General features: G+C 49.3%; 5 protein-coding genes across 5 annotated transcripts; 4 read left to right on the forward strand and 1 right to left on the reverse strand.

The window, feature by feature from the left end:
• Positions 1-1,301: 1,301 nt before the first annotated feature.
• Positions 1,302-2,334, reverse strand: KD926_008769 (putative transcription factor RfeG; the record flags this gene model as incomplete). The annotated part of the gene is made up of 3 exons (XM_053104908.1): positions 1,302-1,949; positions 2,032-2,076; positions 2,209-2,334. 3 exons carry the CDS (start codon positions 2,332-2,334, stop codon positions 1,302-1,304), a joined length of 819 nt encoding a protein of 272 aa, XP_052960324.1.
• Positions 2,335-5,628: 3,294 nt separating this feature from the next.
• On the forward strand, positions 5,629-8,598 carry KD926_008770 (DNA-directed DNA polymerase eta; the record flags this gene model as incomplete). Its single annotated transcript, XM_053104919.1, has 3 exons — positions 5,629-5,770; positions 5,822-5,879; positions 6,426-8,598. The coding sequence occupies 3 exons, from the start codon at positions 5,629-5,631 to the stop codon at positions 8,596-8,598; spliced, it is 2,373 nt and encodes a 790-aa protein (XP_052960325.1).
• Positions 8,599-9,635: 1,037 nt separating this feature from the next.
• Positions 9,636-12,059, forward strand: KD926_008771 (uncharacterized protein; the record flags this gene model as incomplete). Its single annotated transcript, XM_053104930.1, has 5 exons — positions 9,636-10,560; positions 10,616-10,688; positions 10,745-11,351; positions 11,416-11,578; positions 11,995-12,059. 5 exons carry the CDS (start codon positions 9,636-9,638, stop codon positions 12,057-12,059), a joined length of 1,833 nt encoding a protein of 610 aa, XP_052960326.1.
• A 6,018-nt stretch (positions 12,060-18,077) lies between these two features.
• On the forward strand, positions 18,078-19,414 carry KD926_008772 (WSC domain-containing protein; the record flags this gene model as incomplete). Its single annotated transcript, XM_053104942.1, has 4 exons — positions 18,078-18,213; positions 18,267-18,553; positions 18,797-19,339; positions 19,397-19,414. 4 exons carry the CDS (start codon positions 18,078-18,080, stop codon positions 19,412-19,414), a joined length of 984 nt encoding a protein of 327 aa, XP_052960327.1.
• Positions 19,415-22,132: 2,718 nt separating this feature from the next.
• On the forward strand, positions 22,133-23,779 carry KD926_008773 (heme-dependent oxidative N-demethylase family protein; the record flags this gene model as incomplete). Its single annotated transcript, XM_053104953.1, has 3 exons — positions 22,133-22,661; positions 22,751-23,216; positions 23,299-23,779. The coding sequence occupies 3 exons, from the start codon at positions 22,133-22,135 to the stop codon at positions 23,777-23,779; spliced, it is 1,476 nt and encodes a 491-aa protein (XP_052960328.1).
• Between the last annotated feature and the right edge of the window lie 377 nt (positions 23,780-24,156).

Raw genomic sequence — 24,156 nt, forward strand, 5'->3', positions numbered from 1 at the left:
CGGACACTGGGGAGGATGGAAGAAATGAGAAGTCATCTCTTTGCACAAGCTGGGGTGTTCAAGGACAACAGAAGTTCAATACAGAAGTCTCGGCGTACTGTCGTTCTTTCGGTCGTAATATATGGCTTTGACGATGTGGTTTTTGATTGACTTGTCCTAAGAGACCTCACGGCAGGGCTTGCAGCTGTGCAGTGCACCTGCACACATGGTGAATATCTTCACGCGAATAACTGCTTGCAAACAGAGAAAACACGTTTCGTGCCATGACCTTTTGGTATGGGAGTGGTTTGTATGATATGAAAGCGGAGATCAAAAACGATGCAGGCTGTTTCGTGCACGAGCATGGCATTTGGAATGGTTCGATGGATGAAAGAAGACGGTTAATGTGGTTTCGGTAGACCGGCAAACATCAATTATAGGACAAGTCTGGAACCCTGAGCAACATAAAACGAGAAAGAGCAAAAACATTCAAAGCCCAGAAAGATAACGCCATTTATGCTCATATCTACATATAGATCATAACCAACATAATTGTATATCAAAGCCCCTAGCTGATAAATTCCAGGATCAATTGGATGCCTCCATCAGACTCCACACGAAGGGATAGTCGAAAATACCCCTTGGAACAAATTAACGGAGGTGACAAGCGAAACAAAATACCACGACCAAAGGTAACAATGAAATAGCTCAAATGAGAACGGGTTTCCGAAGAGAAGAATAGAAGAGATAGAAGAGGATAGGAAAGATGAGAAGGAAAGTGAAAATGGAAAATGAAAAAAAAAAAAAACCAGGACCGGCGGTACAGTAAAAATCCAAAAAGCCTCCCGTTCTTAACCCCATCATCAAGTATCATCAAGCTGGTCATTCTCCATTAAATCGCTATAAAAAGCTCGCGTGGGAATGAGAACAACAGTCAGATCAAAGATAGACCGGACAACCGACGCCGGTGGAAAATATTCTCCAGGTTCAAAATTAGCCCAGGATAACTTGAGCGGCATTCAGATCAAGTGATGTCCGGGATCCCAAGGATTTAACTCCGAAAAGGTTGCAATTTAAGTTCCCATAAATTAGACATGGTTTATCCGAATTGACGTCCAAATGGCTTAGATAGAAAAAGAAAATGTCGGTTTGGTGAGGAATTCCCGAAGCGGAACAGTATTGGAAAATGCGCGGAATAGTTCATCATTTCCGAAGTCTTCACAGAAGACGGGCGCAAATGCGTCTAAAACCTTGGAACTCACAAGAAATGAAAAAAAAAACTCCTTTTGTTTTTGTTTCTTTTTGTTCGTTTTTTTTCTTCTTTACCGGGGTCGGCGCGTGGCATCTCTTTCCCTGGCGGGCTGTGGCCTACTGCCTCCCGAGTAAGCCGACTCCGGGGTATATCTTGGGTCCATTCCTATCCGCGGGTCCGGGGCAGTAGTGGCAGGATAAACCATTCCGGAAGTAACCGGGGAATAATCCGATTCGGTTTCATAGCCAGGGCCAGGATATCTGGGGGCATTGTTTCTCCCATTCTCGTAAGCATAGCCAGCGGTGCTCGTGTACGTATACGTTGGGTGCATCTCAGAAGAAACGGGGGGTTGGCTGGGAGCAGAGTAAGGAATCTGCTGGGGGTACGGGTTTTGTCCAGGAGCAAAAGGTGAGTGGTTGGAAGGATATGATGAGGGTGTGGGATAAGGAGGGCTCTGAGTTTGCGCGAACCCTGCCTGGTATGGGTCCACATATGGTTGAGCAGGCGGTGCCGAGTAGGCAGGCGGAGGAGAAGGCCCCCCCTGCTGCTGGCGACCCTCATGGACTGAGGAGGTTGCATAGTTTGCTGGAACCATGTTAGGCGCCTGGGACATGCTGTAGTCTTGAATATAACTACCTCTCGGATAGCCTTGGTCAGCCCGACGGATCACATCAGCCTCCCACCGAGAGGAGTCAGCTTTGAGATCAGCAATCATTTCCTAAAGCACAGGACGGTTAGTTTTGCACTCCAAGGGGACGGGACGAGACCAGTCAGCATGAGAGCCGGATCCAACGACTTACAGAGGTGAGGTTCCGATAGGCACGGATGAAATAACCCTGGCGACCCTGTTCGCATCAAAGTCAGTAAGAGAGCTCAGCGGGCGATTAGAACAAGAATTTGTCGTTCGACAGAGGAATTCATCATTGGTACTGGTAAGGAAATATCGGTATACAGACATTATGGTTTCCAGGTCTTACGAGCGCATCATTTCCAAGGTAACGGCAAATGTCTGCTTGGATCACCTCCCGGCTGATACCATCGCCGGGAATAAAATACTCGTTCTGACGCTCCGGGCGTACATCATATCCATGGCGGCCAGTCATTGTGTCCAGGGAAAAGGGTCCAGTATTAAGGTATTCTAGTAAATGGGTCCAAGTGGCCTCCGGGTAGTCCTAGGAAGAAAAGCCGAAAAAGTCCAGAAGTGGGAAGATGGTTGAAGGTTCTCTCTTGGGCTTGGTTGCAAGAAATAGCAGAAGTACAGTTCTAAAACGACTGCGTCCAGGGAACTCCAAGGCTGAAAATCAACGCTAATCCGACTTTTGTTTGACCGCGAATAGAAGAAAGGCGTTGAGGTTGAACCCAAGAAAACCGTTCTCTCTTTCTCTCTGGGGTTTCACCAGGGAGAAGAAAAATAAAGAAATCCGGGATAACGGGTTATGGTCCAGAGGTTGTTAACCGGCAATAGGGTCAAGATCCTCGGGAAATCTCCTTCAGTAGAAACCAGGGCGGCAACGACAGGACGGAGCGAAAAATCAAGATATTGAAAAGAAGACCGGGAGTCCTAGACGGAGAGAGGAGAAGAGGAGAGAGTGAGAGAAAAGAAGAGTGGCAGGAGAGGCGAGAAGGCCTTTAAGAGGGGAGGGGGTTCAGTGGAGACTCTTTCGAGGGGGAAACAATCTGCCTTTAACAGTATTGTTACTGATTTCAACACTTCCTGTGCCTCTTTTTTAACTTTGGCTATGATGCCAGAATAAGATATGGGAGGAAGAAGAAGAGAGGAGGGGAGGGAGGAAGAGCGAGGAAGAGAGGAAGAGGACAGAGGTAGAGAGAGGAAAGAACCGGGCGAGACGAGCACGGGAAGATAAGAAGAGGAAAAGAAGTGGAGCGGGGGAGGGAGTGGGTGTGGTGGCAGAAAGATGGGAACGAGGGCTGTGGGTTGTTTGTGCTGATTGACTGAACGATTAATATGGATTAAGCGTAGGTCGAAAGGAAAATGGGGAAAGGCCAAAGAATAAGAAAAGGTTACTGGACGACGCGCGGTTGGCTAGTCCTTGGGGCTGTTGGGCCGGCTTTGGGCTGCCTGGCTCCTGTCTGGTGCCACGACTGACTCCACCCACCGAGGATGATTGAGGGCGATTATTTGACTGAAGCAGAAGATGACTGCAAGCATGCATGCACGAATAGGGCTTAGACGCTGGGGTGGTGTGCGACTGGTGTGTGTGCGACAGGCGAGTCTCCGGTCCCTCGCCGTCTGCTTCTTTACGTGATTCCTTTCCCCCCTTTTCATCTGGATTATCATAATATTCCTTGGTACAGAGTTGTACACCGTACGGAGAGTTTCCCGATAAATTAATGTATGAAAATAATAACAATAATAATCAAGAAAATAAAGGTAGCGTATGGAGTATAAACCAATGAGATATTGTGAGGATGATTGTCCAGACTGTGGCGTCATGGGATAGCCGCCATGACCGTTGATCATAAGAAGGGATTTCGAAAATTCGAAAGGAAAAGAAAAAAAATAAAAGAATGGGCTGTTCAAGGCAGTCAAGGGCCAGTTTCTGCCTGCCCTCACATCTCCATCCATTATTATTAGCAGCAGTATGAAACCATCTGATTCTTACCTGATGAAGAGGGGGAAAATCTGAAAATCTTCAGCCTGATCTGTCAATCACGCCCCGTTATTGACCGTCGAAGCCTCACTGCTTTGAATTGCCTCCCATGCTCTCCACCATTCATACCCAGGTGAGGCCATAGTCTCAAGTTGCGGTGGCAAGAACAGGGGAGAAAGGAGTCCTTGCCCAAGTCTTTTTCATGACCTTATGTTGTCATCGTGCCTGCTTCGCCTTGCCTCGATCCGATGACTCAGCCAGTCACTCGCAGGAGAATGGGTGATGTCGAAGATCTTCCAGTGACAAGGTAGTACAGGAGCTGCTACCATACGGTGTATGTATGTATGTGCGGTGCATGGATTATTGATGGGTGATGGTGATGGTGACGGGGGGTAGGCGCTGAAGGAGAATCAGGTAAGAGAATCCCCCCCGTTCTTTGGATAAATACTTCCGATGGAGATGGGCATATTCTAATATTATTATTGAGTTGGAGGCAGCGTAACGCGGAGCAGGTTCGAACTGCATCTCCAGCGTCAAGGGCACCAGACCCTCCTCCAGCGAGGGACAAGTGGTCTGCACGGAGGTACACGGGCTGGCTAACAGCGGTGCCGCGGGTTCCAGGTACCTCTCCGCAAGCGAGCAAGTACCTTGGGTACCCAAGGTACTCCTGCGTCGTAGACCTTGATTTGTTCTGGTGGTCGAAGCGACCTCAGCCAGTTAGATTTTCAATGGCGCTGGAGTGGCAGGTTGGGCAGAAATGGGTGGCGGCTTTGGGCATTCATCAGTCTCCTCAGTCCGTAGCCCTTCAGGTAACTACAGGCACCGGCTCGGGAGCTGACTCAGCCGTCGTAACTACCTTGGACCAGCAGAACCAGCTTTCGCGACCCAAGGCTTCAGACGCTGTCTACTCCGTACTGTAGATTGTGCGGAGGACTGTCTTTTGGTTTATTCAGCATTTGTGGAACCTTTTGTTCCCGGGATTTTCTACCAAACAAACATTCCTCGGATAGAGTAGCATAAGGTCATACCAGTGCTCTTGACCTACTCCGTCGAGGTGCAAGGTTTGTATCTGGTACTTGTCCCTAGGTATCACCACCATCAAACACACTCGGCCACCTGCATGATCGTTTCCATCATGCATTCGTTGATGTTCTCGTTTCCTTTTCTTTCTAGTTGATTCCTGGCCTTCCATGCAAGTTTCGCAGCCGAGGTGGCTTCTCGATAGAATCTCGAATCCCCAGCCTCCCATTTGACCGGTCTTTTCCAACGCATTGTATTGGGAGATGGAGGCCTGCAAAAACGCCTTGTGTGTCAATCAATCATGCTCTGATTCAACGGCAACAGCCTATGAATCGTTTTAATTGATAGTCTCTCAGTATTCCATACGGTGTACAGTGCATCCCCCTTCAACGCCCACCCACCGTCAATCTGCATTATTGTTCTCGACTTCTCGAGTCCAGCGGTGAGGGTCCCTACCGGTGGACCCATCCTTCGCTCGAATGGCATCGGTACAGGTGTCGCTCTTAAGCTGCATGGTCTTCATTAGTATCTGTATCCAACCTGCGTAGTCGCCTTGCCGGACCAGCTAAAGAGATTACGGTTGCATTCCGCCAAAAATCGACCGTTCTCATTTGCTTAAATCCCCCATTCGCAGGACCCCTTCCGTCATGCCTCACCGGGAGATCCATCGGCGACAAATGGGTGGAAAGGAAATGTTCTCCAAAGACCCAAGGAGCCCGCTGTCTAACACGGGATTGCTTGATGTCTCACGCCAGTCTCCACTCGATGATGTTAGGACGGAAATTCATCGGCGACCAAGCGGCAGGTTGCCCAGTCCGCGATGAGGGTGCCCTCGCCCGAGTATTCTCGCTCTGGAACTGTCTATCGTTTTTCAAGAACCTACCATTCAGCTTCTGCCCGAGTCTCAGTGGGCTGTGTAGCCTTGTAAAACAGGAAATGTGTGATGGCTAGTGCTCAGGTGACAGCCTTCTGGCGTTTCATCTGATCCGCTCAAGAGTCCAACCCAAGCGTGCAGAGTGAGTACTCCGGCGAGGACTGGTTCCAAACCTTAATGCCCAATTGCCCACATTTGGTGCCGTGTTGATCCTCATCTCGCCGGTTTACATCTTGTTTCTTGTCTGTTCTACAGTGCTATGGCCTCTCCGTCCTTGAATCGGGAGAAGACGATCTCGAACTGCATTCTTCTAGAACATCTTCTTCTAGATTTACCGTTGCCATGTGGTGCCTGCATTTCAATTCTACATTTTTTTGCTCGGCCCTTTTTCTTCGCTGCGCTGGTTTGGTTGTGCTTCCTTCCCATGTCGTGTCTCGACGAGTGTGAAGTGCTTTAGACCCCATTTTGAAATGAAAAAGTGACCAATTGTGGCATCCTATCTCACCCAGATGCTTTCAAGCAATAGGAATAGATAGTACGGAGTAGTATAGTACTCAGTAGAGTAGAAGAAAGGGCAAAGCAGACAAGCATCATGAACCGTACTCTGATAAGTCTGTATAACTACCTAAAAGAAGAGCTTTAATCCCGATCGGGAACGTGGATGACTGTGGCGCTAAACCCATTTCAGCCGGGTATCCAAGGTGGGTCCCGAACTCGAGATCTTCGATTGCGACCAGAAGCCTCGCGACGACGAAAGATCCAAAGAATCAACATCTACATCCCGGAAGGGCCACTGTCTCCGAATCCAATGGCCAGCAGCTGAGATCCGCTATGACGATCGCATCACTTGTGTCGACATGTCTCACTCCTCCCCGGAACCGTTCGTCGCATCGCCGTCGTCTCCCAATAATTCCTTGAAGCAACATTCCCGTTACACCTACCGGCAGCTACAGCTTCTCCGCCAGGGCTCGACCGCCTCTCCCCTTCGAGTTATAGCGCATATCGATCTCGATGCCTTCTACGCACAATGTGAGATGGTGCGGCTTCAGACGCTGCGGGAGAAACCCCTCGCCGTGCGGCAGTGGGATTCCCTGATCGCAATCAATTACCCGGCTCGGTCTTTTGGGATCACGAGAATGATCTCTGCCAAGGAGGCGACGAAACTCTGTCCTGATATTGTTTTGCAACACGTTGCGACTTTCCGAGAGGGCGAAGGTGGGAAATGGGCGTATAGGGATGATGCTTTCCACAAAATGAGCACGGACAAAGTGTGTCTGGACCCGTATCGGGCAGAGTCTAGGAAGATTCTGAAGGTCATGAAGGACGATTTGGCCAGGTGGTATGAGAGACTGCTTGATGCTGAGACTGGTTTAGGGCCCCAGTCTCAGATCCAGCAAGCCGCGCTCGAAAAAGCCAGTGTCGATGAAGTTTTCGTTGACTTGTCGCCATTGGTCTATGGTCTCTTGCTTCAGAGGTATCCCGAATTGCGGACTAAACTTGAGAGCGATGACCGTATCACGCGCTTGCCTCGGCCCCCGACAGCCGCCTTGGAGTGGGATCCTGAAGACGGTTTAATAGATTTGGATCAAAATGAGACAGAATTAGAAGATCCCGACTGGGATGATATTGCAATGCTCTTAGGGGCTGAGTTGGTCCGATCGCTGCGGAATGCTGTTTGGGAAAATCTCAGCTACACCTGCTCCGCGGGTGTCGCCAGAAACAAGATGATGGCGAAGCTAGGAAGTTCCACGCACAAACCCAATAAACAAACCATCGTACGCAACCGTGCCGTCCAGAACTTCCTTGGGGGGTTCAAGTTCACCAAAATCAGAATGCTTGGTGGTAAGCTCGGGGACCAAGTTTCCGCTCAGTTTGGCACAGAGCAAGTAAGTGACCTACTAGCCGTCCCCCTCGAGCAATTTCGAGCCAAGCTGGATGACGATACTGCTGCGTGGCTGTACAATATTATCCGCGGGGATGATCGAAGTGAAGTCAATCCACGAACGCAGATCAAATCCATGTTATCTGCAAAATCATTTAGACCAAGTATCAACTCCGTCGATCAGGCCGACAGGTGGTTGAGAATCTTCGCAGCCGACATATATGGCCGTCTCGTTGAAGACGGTGTGCTTGAGAATAGACGCCGTCCGAAGACTATTGCTTTGCACCACCGACATGGGGCCCAGGTTCATTCGCGCCAAAACCCCATCCCCGGCTCGTCTCCGATTGACGAAAACCTTCTTTTCGAGCTTGGGAAGACACTGCTGCGACAGGTTGTTGTTGATGGGCGAGCCTGGCCCTGTGCAAACTTGTCTTTGAGCGTGGGTAGTTTCGAAGACGGGGTGGCAAAGAACCAGGCGATAGAGTCCTTTCTTCTCCGCGGGGAACAGGCCAAACGTGTCGGTTATGGCAAAAGAGAAGCCGATGCACAAGATCTGCGCGAGTCTCAGCTACCGACTGAAAAGCGGAGCAAATTAGATGGCAACGACGGAATACGGCGCTTCTTCGGCCAGCCAGGAGCCGTCACGAAACCCCATGCAGATGAGCATGAAGCGACAGCAATAGGACCGACCGAGGATTCTCCTAATACATATTCGCCTATGCCACAGTCGCCACAGGTGATATCTGGGCTTTACACTTGTGATAAATGCAACAAACCCATCCCCGAGGCCGAGAGGGATGAACATGAGGACTGGCACTTTGCCAAAGATCTGGAGAATCAAGAAATCCAAGCAGCGAGGACTTCCAGCCAGGTACCTCAACCACCGAGCAATGCAGGACCGTCCAATGCTCGGGGCAAAAATAATCGTAACAATCGCGATAAACCGGAGAAGGGGCAAATGCGACTTAAGTTTGGATAGTCAGGAACTGTCTCCCTTATGATTTAGTCTGTCCAAAAATTGTTTTCTCTGGGCAAACATGGCCGAAGGTAGAAGGTGTACTTCGTGACCGTATGCTTCAACGGTCTATCCGTGCATCAGAGGTCTCTTAATGTAGAAACCAGGGCTCGACGCCAGGACATCGGCTTGATGCGGAATGAGAGCAGTCTTGTTCTAGCCAAAATAAACATGGGAACCATCACAGCCGTGCGAGCTGAACATTGTTTTGGCTGTTCTTAGAGGCAGCCCTGCCATCATCGCATGAGTGAAACTACTAATCATCTGTCACAAGCTCCAGTGGACAACTCAGCAATTTTCATCTGAATATGCCAATTAGAATTCAACCGGTACAGCTGTTGTTCTGTTGTACATCAAGAGTATATGCTGCAATATATAAATCGGACCGCTAACCCACCTTGGAAAATGTGACCAAGGTTCGATGCCCCAGAAGCTTATCTCACAACCAAATTCCGATTTTTGTTAAGAACCATCCTAGTTTGGAATTTCAAAAATAGCATATAAGAAGAATTCCACAACTGGACTTTAAAATTTCGATCATCGCCCGGATTGCCAACACACCAACCCCGACAAATCGCAGGGGTGGACGCACTTCGGCAGGACAGCGGCGTGACATCAGCAGGCACAGCGGCGGGGTCATTCTGACTTGACTCCTGCCAGGCCCGACTTGTTGGCGCAAAGTGACCGCAGCTGTCGCACAACCTTATGACTTGGTTCTTTCTCTCTTTCAAAGAGTCCTCTTCCATTGCGCTAACCACTTTCTTATCAAAAGAGCCCCGTAACTTTCACCTTGCTGCTCTTTTTTCTTTGGAAAAAGTACCCCGCAGCAGACGATTGTGGCGGTGGTTCCAGCCTCTTTCTATCTAATGGAACTTCTAGAGTAAAAAAACAAAACAAAAACAAACCCCCTATATTTATCTCCCAACCGTCGCTATCGATTGCTCTCTTGAGCCAATTGGCCGTGACAGATAAAACCCTCTATATACGGCAACCAACCCAACATGCCACGACGACATGTGCGCGAATATGACGAGGATTTATTCGACGAAGACGACGACCGCGAGCCAATACCTCCTCCGCGGTCGAGGCGCGGTCGTCGCCATGGACCTGATCTGAGATATAACATGCGAGCACCTAGTCCCCCGACGCCAATGGAGGAATTCGAACGCCTCGACCTGCGCGACCGGTCAGAGCCCGAGTTTCTCCCCGACGAATTCGAGCCCCCGAGGGAGCGTCGGCCGTTGCCGGTCCGTCGCGAACATAATGGCATCGGGGCTCCGCCAAGGGAACTGGTGCGGAACTTCGAGAGAGCAAGGGGCGAGGCTCGACGGCGTGGGCGTCCGCAACGCGAAGTCTTCCTAAACGAGGATTATAGTTCTCCTGTGGAGCCGGAGTCTGGGTTGGAGCCGGAGAAGGTGTATATGGATAGCGAGGACTCGGAGGTCGAGTTGCCTCCTGTCTCTAGGAAAGAGCGGTCATTGCCGCGGCATCGTCGGGAGATCAGGGAAGAGCTTGTTCCGCGGAGTAAAAGCCAGAAAGATGGACGGAAAGTACGACGGTCGAGGGTGGAGAGAGACGATATTCGCCCAGGGCCTATCGAAATCGAGGATGAGATTCGGGATCCTCGAGGGCATTATCATCATCACCATCAGCATCGTCATCATAGGGGTTCTCGCTCGCATCCGGCATCTGGAAATCAGACCGAAGTTTATGAATCTACCGACGATTTACCAGATGAAGAAGTTGTTATTAAGAAAGAGAGGCGGAAAAGAGGTCCGGCCAGGGATCGATTCGAGGAGGAAGACGTTTACATACAGGATCATGGTATGTCGCCTTCCGAGCTGGACGATCCTAGGATGCCTTCGCCGGTCCGCATGCCCCCAGATCCTCGTGGCTTTGACGCCGAACACTTGCATATTCGTGAAGGTAAGCAACTAGGAGATTGAAGTTGTTACGGCTAGCGGTGCTCATCTACTATTAGAATATGGAGTGCCTCGTGCACCCCGTCCACCCAGCCCGGAAGTCAGCTTTGAGAAGCCAAAACGCCGTCATCAGTAAGACTCTAGGAGCCACAGATGCCTGCAGAGCTGGTATGCTAATGCCTATGTAGCGAGAAGAGCGTGGGAAGAGCACCCCGTGAAGAGGTCCTTCTTGAAACAAGAGAAAAGGAGATTGTGCCAATTCCAGTTCGGACACTATCTCCAAGTCGGCGAAAGGAGGAAATCGCCATACCTATTTCCAGACCGCGGTCCTTGGAGCGCGAAAAGGATCTTTTTATCCGTGAGCGGGGCCCCCCCAAGGGAGATTTCGTTGAAGAACGAGAGATCATCGAAGAAACCTATGATGAGGGAATGCCTGAACGAGCCCCAAAGGAGATTGTCAGCAAAGACGTGGCTGAAGATTGGGCACTTGTGAATGCCTCTGCGAAAACGAGAGATATACCGAGAGATATTGCCAGGGAATACAAAGGTAACAAGCTGCCACAGTTAGGAGATCGGAGGTCCAAGTTCACTATGAGCGACAAGAAGATCTCTGATGGAGATGCAGATTTTGACCGTGGTAAGATAGGACGACGATATGTCGGGGTCAAGGACCGCCGAGACCGTCTTTGGACAGAAATCACGAAGGACCTCGTTGTGAAGGAAGCCATCGAAAGAATGGGCTTCGAGTACGAGGAGACTGTTTCGTCCTACTATGTGTTTTCATACCTTCAATACGTGAGTCTATCTATCCAGGCTTCTTAGGTTACCGATCTCCTCACTGACAGCCCCTCGAATATAGGATGATGTCTCTTCCCTCGTCGAGCTTTCTGAGGACATCCGACGTGCTCGACGCCGTCGGATACAGGAAATGGAACGCGAGCGAGCTTTGAAGCATCCGCCGCCCATGCCTGTTCCCGATAAAGCGCCTCCCTTACTACTGGATCGACCGATGTCCCCTCCGCGTAAGTCTGGGGATAGAAGGAAAATGAAGGAACGAGAGATGGTAGTGGAAGATCGCGGACGACCTCGTTCGGGAAGGAGATGAGATCGCCTCTCACATTGAATTCTTGAATATACGAACCATCTCATGAAATCTTTCGGTTATGATTATGAGGAATACGAAACGACAGGCAAAAGTAGCTCTGGGCGTCCTACTAGGCAGACGGTACTACAGAATATACTTGGAATGAATGATCCAGGGCAACTTCTTTTATCCATGAATATAACAAGACTTCTACATTCATTTGATCCATGCCAATCGTCCGAACATACGCCACCAGCAGCCTCCCGGGCGTACGCTGCAACGGCCAAACCCTATGCATCCTTGACAACTCGGTACAGACCACGGAGCACTACTGACAACTAAAGATCTACTCAGACTTCATGCACCAGCTGCAGACGCGTGAGTACAGAGCACTGCATACCATCCAATTCCCTAACTAAAGCACCACCCTATCCCTCCCATAGGTATGAGATCGTACCCCCCAACCCCAAAGAAACCCGACGCGATCGAATCGAATCCCTCAATACTATCGAGTACCGTAAAAGGACCGCCAGCCAGGGCACCTCAGCAAAAAGCAAACCCACCTACGTGATCCATCCAATCCACCATCAACGAAATGTCTCACAATCCGAACCGATCGCCAAAGTGATTGGTCATCCGAGGTGTAAAGTCATTTCAAGGTTTTCGAAGCTGAGAGGTCCAGTAGGGTTACCTACACGATTTGGAAAGGTATGTGTTTGTCAGCAGGAGGGAAGTGGTCATCGGATCTCTTCTTCTCTTTGTGTTCTAAAATAGCTGTTAGTCTCGGACTAGACTTGAATTCGACATGGTCGGGGATGCTTGATGGAGGCCGACATTCCATGTCCGAAAGTATGTACGCAGGTACATGTAAATGTAAATAGACTTTAATTGGAAGCAGTCAATATTATTAAGACCCATGTTGAGGAAGAGAGAGAGAGCCTTGATAGCTCTTATTCTCCCCTTCATTGACACAACTTGGATATACTCAATGCATAAGGTATAGTTCATAACATGAAACCTCCATAGGGAAAAGATTAATTACATACAACGCCCCCAACAAGGCCCGAATGCAACGGTGGAAATTACAATAATGACGGTCAATGACATCAAAAAACCGCCACAGGAGTAAATTAAAGCCCCCACATAAAACTGGGGCATAACACGGGATGAGACCTATAGGCTATATATAAGCCACGATTTTTTATTGATTTCTATTTTTACGGGGGAGGAGGGAGGGGCCCAGGAGGACAGACTATTTTGTATAGTCTGGTGGTGTTTTCTATTCCTGATCCCGATGTTTTGTTTTTTATAGATTGGTTGTTGATGGATGGATGATTTTGATATCGTCATGGTTTTTCTTTTTTTCTTGACTCGATATTAAGATAGTACCTGAGGTAAATTGTCTTGTGTGTTCCGACGTGCAGATATTCATTTCGTCTCCGTTTTCCGTACAGGATGCAGTAAGGGATCGGCGTTTGACTTCACTCCCATCCCACTTTTTATCCTTTCAAGCCACAATGTAATTTTTCTTTTCTTTTTTCTTTTCTTTTTTTCACACTTTGCTTTTGGCTCCGAGGGTTTCTTCGGAGTTAAGGCGATTCAAGCCGGATGTAATTTTCTTGCTCGTTAAATGTTCATTGCTCATAACTATTGTATCGAGTAATTCAAAATATGATAGAAAGGGATCTTTACCGTCAAGAGGGCAAATATAATTATGTACTCCGTACATCGGAAAAGGGTTGTTTACGGTTGAGGTGATAAAAAGTCCAAGGTATTGATTGTTAAGTTCTGCCCTGCATTAATTAGCTCCGTGCTTGGCTTTCATCAAATGCACTTTAGATTAGGTGCGATTGTATTATTCGAAAGCGAAATTTGTCGCATGTAGACTACATGTCGCCTTTCAGCTCTTAATTAATATCCCCTTTGCCGAGAGACATGGCCCATTCGAGGTAGATCTTGACTCAGGTACATACCACTCGGCTAAGATTGTGTAATGGTTAGGTCAATGCGGAGTGTTCGTTAAATAGGTAGGTATGAAAGGACAGGAAACTATACAAGAAATGTCAATATTATGATACTTGTTGATTTGTTTACGCAGCAGACACGCAGGACAGTTGCCTGTACAGGTCGAGATAAGGTGGGGAGATCTCCTGTGATAGGCGAAAATAAAATAAAATAAGGTATTGGAGCGCGTTACAGAGGTCAGTAAAGGAATGTAAACACTAGGCTCATAAACAAAACATCTTGCATTTTGCTTTGACGGAGTTGGTCTAGGCTGCGAACAAGAATTCGGATTGACTGGCGATCGTCGGCCTGATAGTAAAGTTTGAAGATAAACAGGAACCCCTCCTTGGGGACTGCATGGCGAAAGCTGGGAATGGAATGCTATCGGCAAACCAACGAGCACGATACATAAGACCACGAAGCCACCCGAAGTAAGAACTCGGACTTATTTGATACTTTTTGCGTCTGGAAAGCGGGGATTGAATTGTATTTTCTCTTTGTGGTCTATTCTGCGGTCGCAAAACATCATACATCAGAGTTTCGCCGAAGGGATGCGTCCGTTGAATGCCTACTGGCCTAGGTGCATTCTTGGGCGAGGTGGAAACTGACTCCGTCGAGGCTAGCGACAAGTTCCAAGGTTGCGAGAATAATAATCTACCAACTACATCGCATGCTCCTTCCAGTCAAGAACAACAAACAAGAGCAAAAGGCGGGGTTTTGCTCGCTATCAGGACCAGAGTCCATGATGCCTTCAAGGGCTGGCGTCATCGTTCGTCTTAGCTCCGAGTCAGTTCTGAGACTAGCGGATCGTGCTGGCATGATTGGCTCAGAATTGATGCCGCACGCATCACGATGGCAGATAACCAGAGATACGGCAGGCAGATGTACGGTGTATGTACGCATGGACTGATTGTTTTCCAGTTCCCAGTTCGAAGGCTTGGTGGTACAGTAGCATGGCGCAACTCCAGGGATGGGGTGCGTAGAGCCGATGCAGATCGGATTGACCACCAGGGCAGTAAGCAGCTTGTTGTCATCCGACCGACCATGTGCTTTTCGCTCACTATCTAAGCAGGGGGACCTTCCGAGAAACAATGCGACCGAGGGGCAGGTATGCGCATCGGTATGTCGGCCTGGAAGGTTAACTCTTGATCGTCTTCCGCTTCGGGCCGTAGGTATCACCATTGCCTGGGACATTGGCCATTGCTCCCAACCCAGATAGAAAATGTGCCGGAGTCCACATCACGTTTGGATGTGCTGAGGAGGTGGCTGGCCTGCATGCTATCGGTCTCAACCCATCTCATTGGATCCGGATCCGACCATCTTTCCTTGGTACGCATCTGGTGGATGGGCCCGAAGTGTGTACTCCGTAGATAACAAACAGTTGTCAATAAGGAACTGCCATCTCTCCCTTGAATCATGCTCGGTGCTGGAAGGTTTGTCGATCGTTTCTTTCTTGTCCTCGTCCCTGCGGACATGCCCGATTATATACCGCACATTTTCCGCACAGGGGAACGAATGGGATGGCTGCTTTGGGAGATCCGGGTAGGACACCCTAAGGTCTAGACAGTGAGATCTAGATCTATGATCAAGCAAGTCTACGTAAACATGATGTATGATTGCCCATTCATCGGAAAGACGACCAGGATGGCTCGCGAAGTATCCGTACTCCGTACGCCGGTACGGAGTACGGCAGTGGACAGGTTAAAAACAAGGACGAGACTCGGGTGCGATTTGACATGGCTCGTCTCGCGTGGATCCTCTGCGCGTTGCTATCCTTGGATTTTCTGGGACGGGAGGCCGGGCTGAAACCGCCGGGTCCACTTCCATGGTTGGCTGCAATACAAGGCGTTACCGGCTTGGCCGGAGTCTGGATAAAGGAAGACCGAATAATCTACATCATACAGAGCAAACGCTCCGTAGTGCATCTGTCATCCTTCTAGACCTCCTGCCGGGCCAAAATCATTTGTTGACGAGTTGACCACTGGACAGTCACACTCCACTTGTCAGAATCCCTCCCTGATCAGAGGTTGTCCTGTGCGACCGCGGGTCCAAAACTCCAAAACCTCAAGTTCTCTCGTCTATTCGGGGACGTCTGAGGTGAGCTGGGTGGATACTGGGGAGAGAGAGAGCAAGAAAAGCCATCTGCATTTTGCATCCTCCAGCCCTCGTACTCAGTAAACAATCCAGTAACATTTGGAATCTTTCCGTTGCGCCCCAGCCAAGACCAATTAGAGGGCTAGGATCTGCGTCCATGGCATTGTTTCACATACTGAGCATCACAGAGTGTACAGATTACTCGACAGTCGAGTGACTAAAGGCTGAAGCGGCACAGAGCAGTTAGGTAGATCCCTTTCTCTGGGGGAGGATAGTTGGGACGGTCGGTTGGTTGATGCTTCTAGGTTGATAGGTAGCTGATAGTTAGTTAGCAGCGAGAAGTGGCTTGGTAAGCAGTCCTTCCATCTCCAAACTAGAGGTGGTACTGGGTATCCATGGATGTGTACGGTGTGATACGTGGCTTGCTGTGTGTCAGACAGAGTGACGCGGACATCTGGTTTTTTTTCTTTTTTTCTTTTTTTCTTTCTTTTTCCCGGTCTGGACCACTCGAGCAACGGGGACGCTGTTGCAGAGAGTTAGGCAAGGTTGTTCCTACTGAGGACTCCGCAGGTAGGAGTTCGATCAGAGTTGCCTGCTCCTTTATTAAAAAAAATAAGAGTAAAATAAATGTACCGCATCGCGACGTTAGTCAATTACAGATACTCCGTATATCGCGAGAACTTCCTGGTTTTATCGTTCGATGTGACGATTAAAGAGGCTCGCAGATATTTTCCTGAGGTGGCGCCACATCGTCAGCATATGCTGACTAGGAAAAAAGCTCCTAGCAGATCGGAATTGGTATTTCACAATTTGGGCTAGGTATGGATCATCTGCCTGGAGTATGGGCTTTTATTATTATTATGGACAGATGTACTCCGTTGCTGACCGATACTTACCGGATCGGTTACGATCCAAACAATGGATGGGTTGGTTGGGTCCGCTTCTTCTACTACATACCCCTTAACAGTAACCTTGTTGACGGTGACTTGGAACTGGACAGACTTTGTCTCTGCCAGCTGTCATGGTTTCAACTGAACAAGCTTCCTGCTTCAGAGTTTCGGTCTAGGGAGGCCGTAGAGTCGACATACTGAGTGCATACATACTCCATCTTTCAGTCCAGTGCGACCGAAAAATAACAGACCAAGTCCAGGATGCAATTCCATCCACGGGGGAGCCTCGTCGAAAGTATCCATGGCACTAGGCCTGATCTGGAGGACCAAGCCCCCACCTCTAGCGGGTATGCCGGTATCTTTAGTATCTTTGCAGGTACAATACGATCCATGGTACACTTCCTGGTAGGCACCTACTAAGGTACTGTGTACGCCATACATACAGCAGAAGTGCTAGCAGCCTAGCAGCCTAGCAGTAGCATGCATACCTGATTCCTACCGGCTCCCTTATGGATCTTTTTGGTGCAGGTTTCTAGAACGGTGACTGGCCGTGCGAGTGGAACGCCGGGCCTGGTAAACCCGCTTGGCTCTTGTCTCCATTCACTCCGTATTTTATTATTTTATTTTTATTATTTGATTATTACTAGTAGTTTAGTCCTGCCAATTCCACCGCGGCGGTCGTCCATCTCTTCTTAGGTAGTCTTACCAACCTTACCACTCGGCACTCTCCCCCATCTTGCACTTGCCCACCCAGAGCTGTCCTTCTCCATCTCTTCCTTTTTCTTTCCTCTCTTTGTCATTCTCTCTTCTTGACCTTCACTTGCCTCCTTTGTCATCCGGGTGGTCATCAACAATTCCTGCATTTCATCCCCCTTGTTCCTCTGACCAACCCTCGTTCTGCGGTCAGAAGTGACGATGTATTAAACCCGTCTTAGTCTTGGTCCCGTCCTTCGTTCTACGCCAAAGACTCGACATTTCCAGCCCGGTGTTCTGTTGCTGAAGGAGTGGGGGAAACACTGAATCGATTTAGTTTTCCCTGGTATGTCGTGCTCTCCTCGAATCCTCGGACCGATTGGCAAGCGTCGCTAAGTCCGTGGTTGATCGGCATCAAAGATTGACTGACCTTCGATTTGAGCTAAGACGATCATCTACCACGGAACTCCTACTACCCAACCTTCTGAAGCTGGCCTCGAATCCTACCCGTCTTTATTGCCTTTATCGATGAAACAGGAGATTCATCTGGTGACTACCGTATTTTGATCGTGGACGATTTGACCCGCCTCATCCCGCCGACCGACGATTGCAGACTCGACTGGTGAATATCGCAAACCCTCAGGATCGGTCCGGCTGTGTGAATGTGTAATCGGCAATCGACAACCATCGGACGGGTTGTCCCTGAACGAGGAACTCGGTTGCGGCACCTATAATCGCACGAACTACGCCGCCCCAATGGGCAAATTCTTCGCCATGCATTTCAGTCTATCTCTCTCGTTGTTCGTGTTGTTTTCATGGCCGACTGTCGTTCGCTCGGCTTCGGACATCTACTACTGTGCTTCGGTCAATACCGGGGCTTCAAATGCCGCAAGTAAGCGGTCCAACCCTGCGATGTGTGTATGGCCCTTGCTGACTGTTATGCAGATAGCAGTACGTTTCAATCGAACGGTCTCTGCATAGATCATTGCACTGGAAAATGGGCCTTCGGAATTCTTCAAGGCAAGTCTTGCTGGTGCTCCAATATTGCCCCGAATAAAGCGACCACTGTGGACGACAAGAAATGCGACACCGGCTGCCCAGGTTATCCAGACGACAGTTGCGGAGACGCGTCCAAGGGCCTGTTTGCCTATCTCGAGATGTCTGGCCAAATGCCAACCGAAACAGCAACTGCGCCCAAGACAGCAACAAGCACCACCGAGAAAGAAACCTCGGTCAGTATTACCTATCTTACCGTGAATGTCCCTATCCGTACCTCATTCGTGCCAAGCCGTCGTCTGTCTGTATTCCGCAGCATGTGATGCTCGCTCGGTGCACGGACTCAAGGCCGTTCATGCAGTCATGGCTGGATTGGGCTTGGACATGAAATATGTCTCTTTATTTTCATTGTTTTCAATCATGTTGCCTACTTGAATAAGCAGATTATATGAGTTCCCGTTGTACTGACCTTTCTACAGACAAAATCCGACAGCTCAACCACCACCACTTCGGGCACGTCTACAACCACGACCGGACACACCGTTGCCGTTGAAACCAATTCTGGCGGCGAAATCAAAACTATCACCGTAGGAGGTTCTGGCCCGACTTCCACACCAACGCCAACTCCCTCCAAGGACGATGACGACGGCTCAGGCCTTGCCGGAGGAACTATAGCGGGCGTCGTTGTGGGCGCTGTCGGTGGTTGCGCTGCCATCGTAGCGTTGATTTTCATGATCATTCTAGCAAAGCGTCGACAGCGGTCGCCCAGTCCTGACCCCAGCGTTCAAAACATATTGCTGGATGGAAGAGCAAGCAAGGGCTCACAAATGAGTTTCATGAAGGGCATGTTCTCGGACAATCACAGCCACACCTTGTCTGCGGGGTCATCGATAGCGCCCCGTATGCCACCGGCAGCATACACCGACAACCGCATGAAAGATGCCTCGATTTGGCCTACTGGCCGTCGCAACAGTAGCGTGTCACTGGCGGATGATCAAGATTATTCGCGACCAGTTCTACGGGTAAGCTCTGATTGGAATTGATTCACAGGCACTTGTATGGCTAACGGTTCACGACAGTTGACGAACCCCGACTGATCGGTTCATATCTCCGACACATTGTCTTCTATTCGCATTTTGCATTCTCATATTCATCTTGATTTGCGTGTTTCGCCGAAATCAGCGGTTTTATGATACCCATTTGTCACATGATCTTTCGTATTATCTTTTACCTGTTGAACTCGAGATGGGATATGCCCTGGTCTTGCCGCCGTTCACGGCCCCGTGGAGCAGCCTCGCGCCGTGCTAAGCTCCCAGCCTTGCCTCGAGCTTCCCAAACCCAAGTTCCGAAAGATAATCTATTGTTTTGTATTCACCTCGAGGAAAGACGAATCTTTCGAAAACTCCGCGACAAAGGTAGCTACATGAAGTACTACTGTACCATCAACTTTGGTATCATCTCGACCAGCCTCTTTTGTGGAACTTATCCGTGTACATCAACACTGGCAACAGCCACCGTACATACATCACTAATTTCATCAGCGTGTTTGGCATATTTTCCTTTTTCTTCCCTCCTCCATCCTCCTACTATCAGTATCCTACCATCGTTTTTTCTCCTTTTCTTCTCTCTGGTCTGGTTCCTTATTTGTTTCCGTGATTGTTTTGTTAGGATCAGGTGGCGCTCTTGAATGTGTTGAATCGGTGTTTGGGTTATTTTCGAGCGCTAGAGTTGGCAATGGGAATATCCCAATTTGTGTAATCTTTACTATTTGCATTTCGTGATAGCTCGCATCAATTTACAAGGCCGCTTTCAAGGCCGTGCTAGCAGCGTGAAGCATTATACAAGGGAGTTTGCAGCGTGTGTATCTAAAGCCACGGCTTCGACAAATGGCCTGGACTCCGAGAATGCCAATATGCCGTGCCATGTTTCCTGCTTCCAACCTAAGACACAACCTAAGGTCCGGACTCAACGGCACGGCCCTCGCTATTTATCGTATCCACTTGCCGTAATTGCGTGGTTCAAGCAACGGTCCCTCCCGGTTGTGTCATAGCGCCGACATGACGGCGCCTCTCCACTATCAAGTAATTCGTGCTCTGTGCCTTCGGGTATAGCGGCGGTAGTAATCTCAGAATACCATGAAATAATAATGTTCCTATGGACGATGGCAAAGATACGGGCGTACACGACACGGATACGTACGCCTCCCGCAGCATCATCCAGTCGATTCCTATTACCCTCTAACTCATGGAGCCCAGCGCAAGTATTACTAGTCTGTTATTTATGCTTTTGCGATGAACAACGCATGCGTATAGAGGCCGACTTTACAGTTCGTCGCTTGCTAGAGAACTCGGTTCCCTCGTGTCATCCTTAGATGTAGAGTTTATATCGTATCTGCGTTTGACTCTGATGTGCAGATAATGCTAACGCTCCTGGTTTAGCTTTGGTATAAGTCTTGTGGGCGGAGAGCTGTGGGTGTGTTAGTTTGCTTCGAGAAGGGTGGATTTGAGGATCTCATCTGTCTATCTATTGTGAGAGTTTGTGAATTTGTTGTTTGAGGGTTTGGTATAAGGATCGGCTTTTAGGCTCTGGGTATGAACAATGGCTAATTCAAATATCAACTGTGGATTTGAGCTTATATAGGACCAAAGAGTTAGTTCCCAACCTTTAGAGGCTACAGAAATCGAGGACTATCGTTCTATCATATCGTCGGGTTGATAAAGGCGACCAAAGTATGAGGTATGGCACTACTACAAAGTCGCTGGTGTCGGCTGTTTAGGAACTGTTGAATGCCAATTTCAAGTTGATCACAACTTGATGCTTAGACGGAGAGTCTGAGGTACATAGAAGACATGTGACCCTCGTCAATGAACAGGACAATTTTACCCTTTCGGGCAATGCGGAGGCCCTTCTATTTTTTCCCCTTCAGTTAACTTGACCCTCGCTGATCTCCTCCTATCTGTGGTTGTTACGTCGCTTCAAAAAGATCGGACAAATCACAAACAGTGTTGACTAGCTGTAGGTTATGCATTGGTAAGTGAGCCCCCCTCACTTCCTGCATAGCACTGCATAGCCTGGAGAGGGTACCTTTCGCTGATTGAGCTCATATAGGCCTATTTAGAAAGAAGAGGGAACTCGATGAACTACAAAAAGCTGTATTAAAAGATGAACGTGCGTCCAGCCACGGGGCTCTTTGCTTAATTGCTTTGCAGCAGAATCCTGACGTACCGGACAGGATTAAAGCCACCACATTGTCTTCCTTCTAATGATGGACCAGATGTAGTGCCACAAATGCAGTACCAGCTGACCTTGATATAATGCTCTGTTATAGGTCTAAACGCCGATGTATAACACCAATTAGCGAACCAACCTCCCCCTACATGCCGCGTCCTTGCACCCTAACGTTGACCTTGGGAGGTCGATCGGTACGCCCACGAGAAGGCATTCAAGATAAGGACAGTGGCCGTATCAGGAAGCTTTGCCATGGCTCTTATCGTCATATCCGCACCACCGATCAGGACCGGGTTAATGCGCTCGTGTCACTGCTACCTTGAAGGGACGTTTTATGCGATTGATCCGGGATAGCTTGCTCTGCGGTCCCTCTAGGGTTATTTGATGCGAGGGTGGTTCTTTGTGCCCTGCTTGTGACCAGTATTTGAATGCCCTTCAACTGTCCATTCTCTTCGATCTTGTTTCTGAAGCACACGGTCCTTGCTTTTGAACGTTCGCATGCTCTGGTATTCTCTTGGCACCGTCTCTTGTCAAACAATTCACAACCGTTCAACAATCCATTTTCTCGCCTTATGGAATGATTAACCATGTTTCCCTTGAATCTGCCAGAAAGTTTCTGGTTCCTGGGCCTCGTTCTGATCGGACTGACAGGACTAGGCATTGTTGTCGACGGAATTCAGGGCAAATCATTTTGGCGTCGAATCAACCTCCATCATCGCCGAGCGTCATCAAGCGCAACTCCCCCGCGGACGATATCGCCCAATAACAAATCGTCTGCCAACGCTGCATCGAAAACGAACCATGCCGATGTTCTCCCGCCCCAGCGCCGACATGTTCTGGCCAGCATGGAGATGGAAGGTGTATCGTACAGGGCGATAGACGAAAAAGAGGTTCGGGAGCAGATCTTACCGATGACAACGGACTACCGGACCTGTGAAGATGAAAAATACACCCCGATGGGATTCTCGCTTTCCGAAATCAAGGCCTTGGGCGATTTTCCGGACTACGCGGAGCTAAGCGGCGTGCCTTTGCCCCAGTCGTACCTCGAATTTGATATCGACAAAGCCCTACCAAGACCATACCGTCCATTCAGATGGGCCTACCATCAGACTATGTGTATGTTTCCTCTTCTTCCCCTGTCGGGGTCGACGGACATGATTGTCGATGGACAAGGTGAAAGATAGCTGATCTTACACATACCGCAGCCCTCACAAAACTGGAACTAGACTGGTGGATCGAGCTCGAGAACACCTACAAGCAGCGCATTGCACAGCGCAAAGAACTGTACGCGAAACACGGAAGCTCTGTCTTGGGAGCTCTCCCTGGCTCCGAGCTAGCATGCAAGGAACTTATGGAAATGGTTCTGCAATTTGTCTGCGCTCGCTATCCCCAGTACTTCTCCCTGTCTGACAAACGCATCCTTCATAATAAAATCCTGGATACAGCGCAAGACGTCCGATCCAAACACCCCTTGGAGATCTTACTTGACAACATCCCCGAAGACTTCGGCATCATGTTGCGAGACGACCAGACCAGCAAATACTTTCTGCGTGCGGGAGTGATCTGCTCTGCGTTGGGCTGGAACTTGGGCACCAAGATTGGTCTTCAGCTTCATGAAATCCACGAGCCCATTCCGGATTATAGAGAGAAAATGCAATTCTCTATGGATCGGTAGTGTCCCTCTGCTCGACCGAATGGCCCCTAGATGAGGGAAAGTCACCTTAAATGTGATCTGTACTGAGACTTCCCACAGATTCTTCAAGAAAATGCCATCCGATAAGCCGATCCAAAGAGGCTCCTGGGGCCTGGAAGTAGGTCAACCGTTGTACATGCCGAAAGACGACCCTCACGAGGCGCTCAGGCTGTCTCAAGACCCGAGCCTCTGCCTCGAAGACTGTCATCTGCGAGTCGACTGGCAGACTCTTCGGCGTCTTCCCCTCTCGGCGGCTGTTGTCTTCAACTTCAAGGCGCTCTTCACGCCCGTGACGGAGTTTCGTGACGAGCCGCGCGTACCTGCGCTCTTGGCGGAGATACTGACGAAGGGTAAGAAGAATTTGCTGGAATACAAGAGTACATGGCACGTGGAGCACGTCGTTCTGCCGAAATTGGAAGAGTGGGTCAAGGAGCAAGAGGAGAATGGGCTGGTGCCTAAGGGCTGCGAGGTGGCTACTCTGGAAGATAGTCCGTGGTTCAAGGGCTGGCAGGACAAATGGCACCGACAGCAAGGGTTCTGATGAAGTATTAAGGGTATCATACATAGAGTGCTTGATGGATTAAGTGGAGCTTTTGCTTGCAGAAAGGAAATCTGATTGTAACCGAGATATAGCGCGAATGACATCACGAAAGAAAAAAAAAAGCACAAGGTCCAAATTGGTATAGATAATCAGCAATAAGTCGGGGTTAGATATCCAGATATTGTTGTAGTACACTGATCGTCCCAACAACCGAAAAGGATGGACGCGCCTTTCCGACAGACATCATTTCATCCTCAGTATCAAGATTTGCGAAGTGATATCGCGCGTCCCATGTTGGAACGATCGCCTCGAGCGTAACCGACTAACACAGGCCGGTGGAGCATGGGACGTTAGTGTGGGTGGCCGCAGCCTGTGCG

This window comes from Aspergillus affinis (assembly GCF_023601865.1).
Source record: "Aspergillus affinis strain CMG 70 chromosome Unknown NODE_5_length_567868_cov_86_340925, whole genome shotgun sequence".
NCBI lineage: Eukaryota > Fungi > Ascomycota > Eurotiomycetes > Eurotiales > Aspergillaceae > Aspergillus > Aspergillus affinis.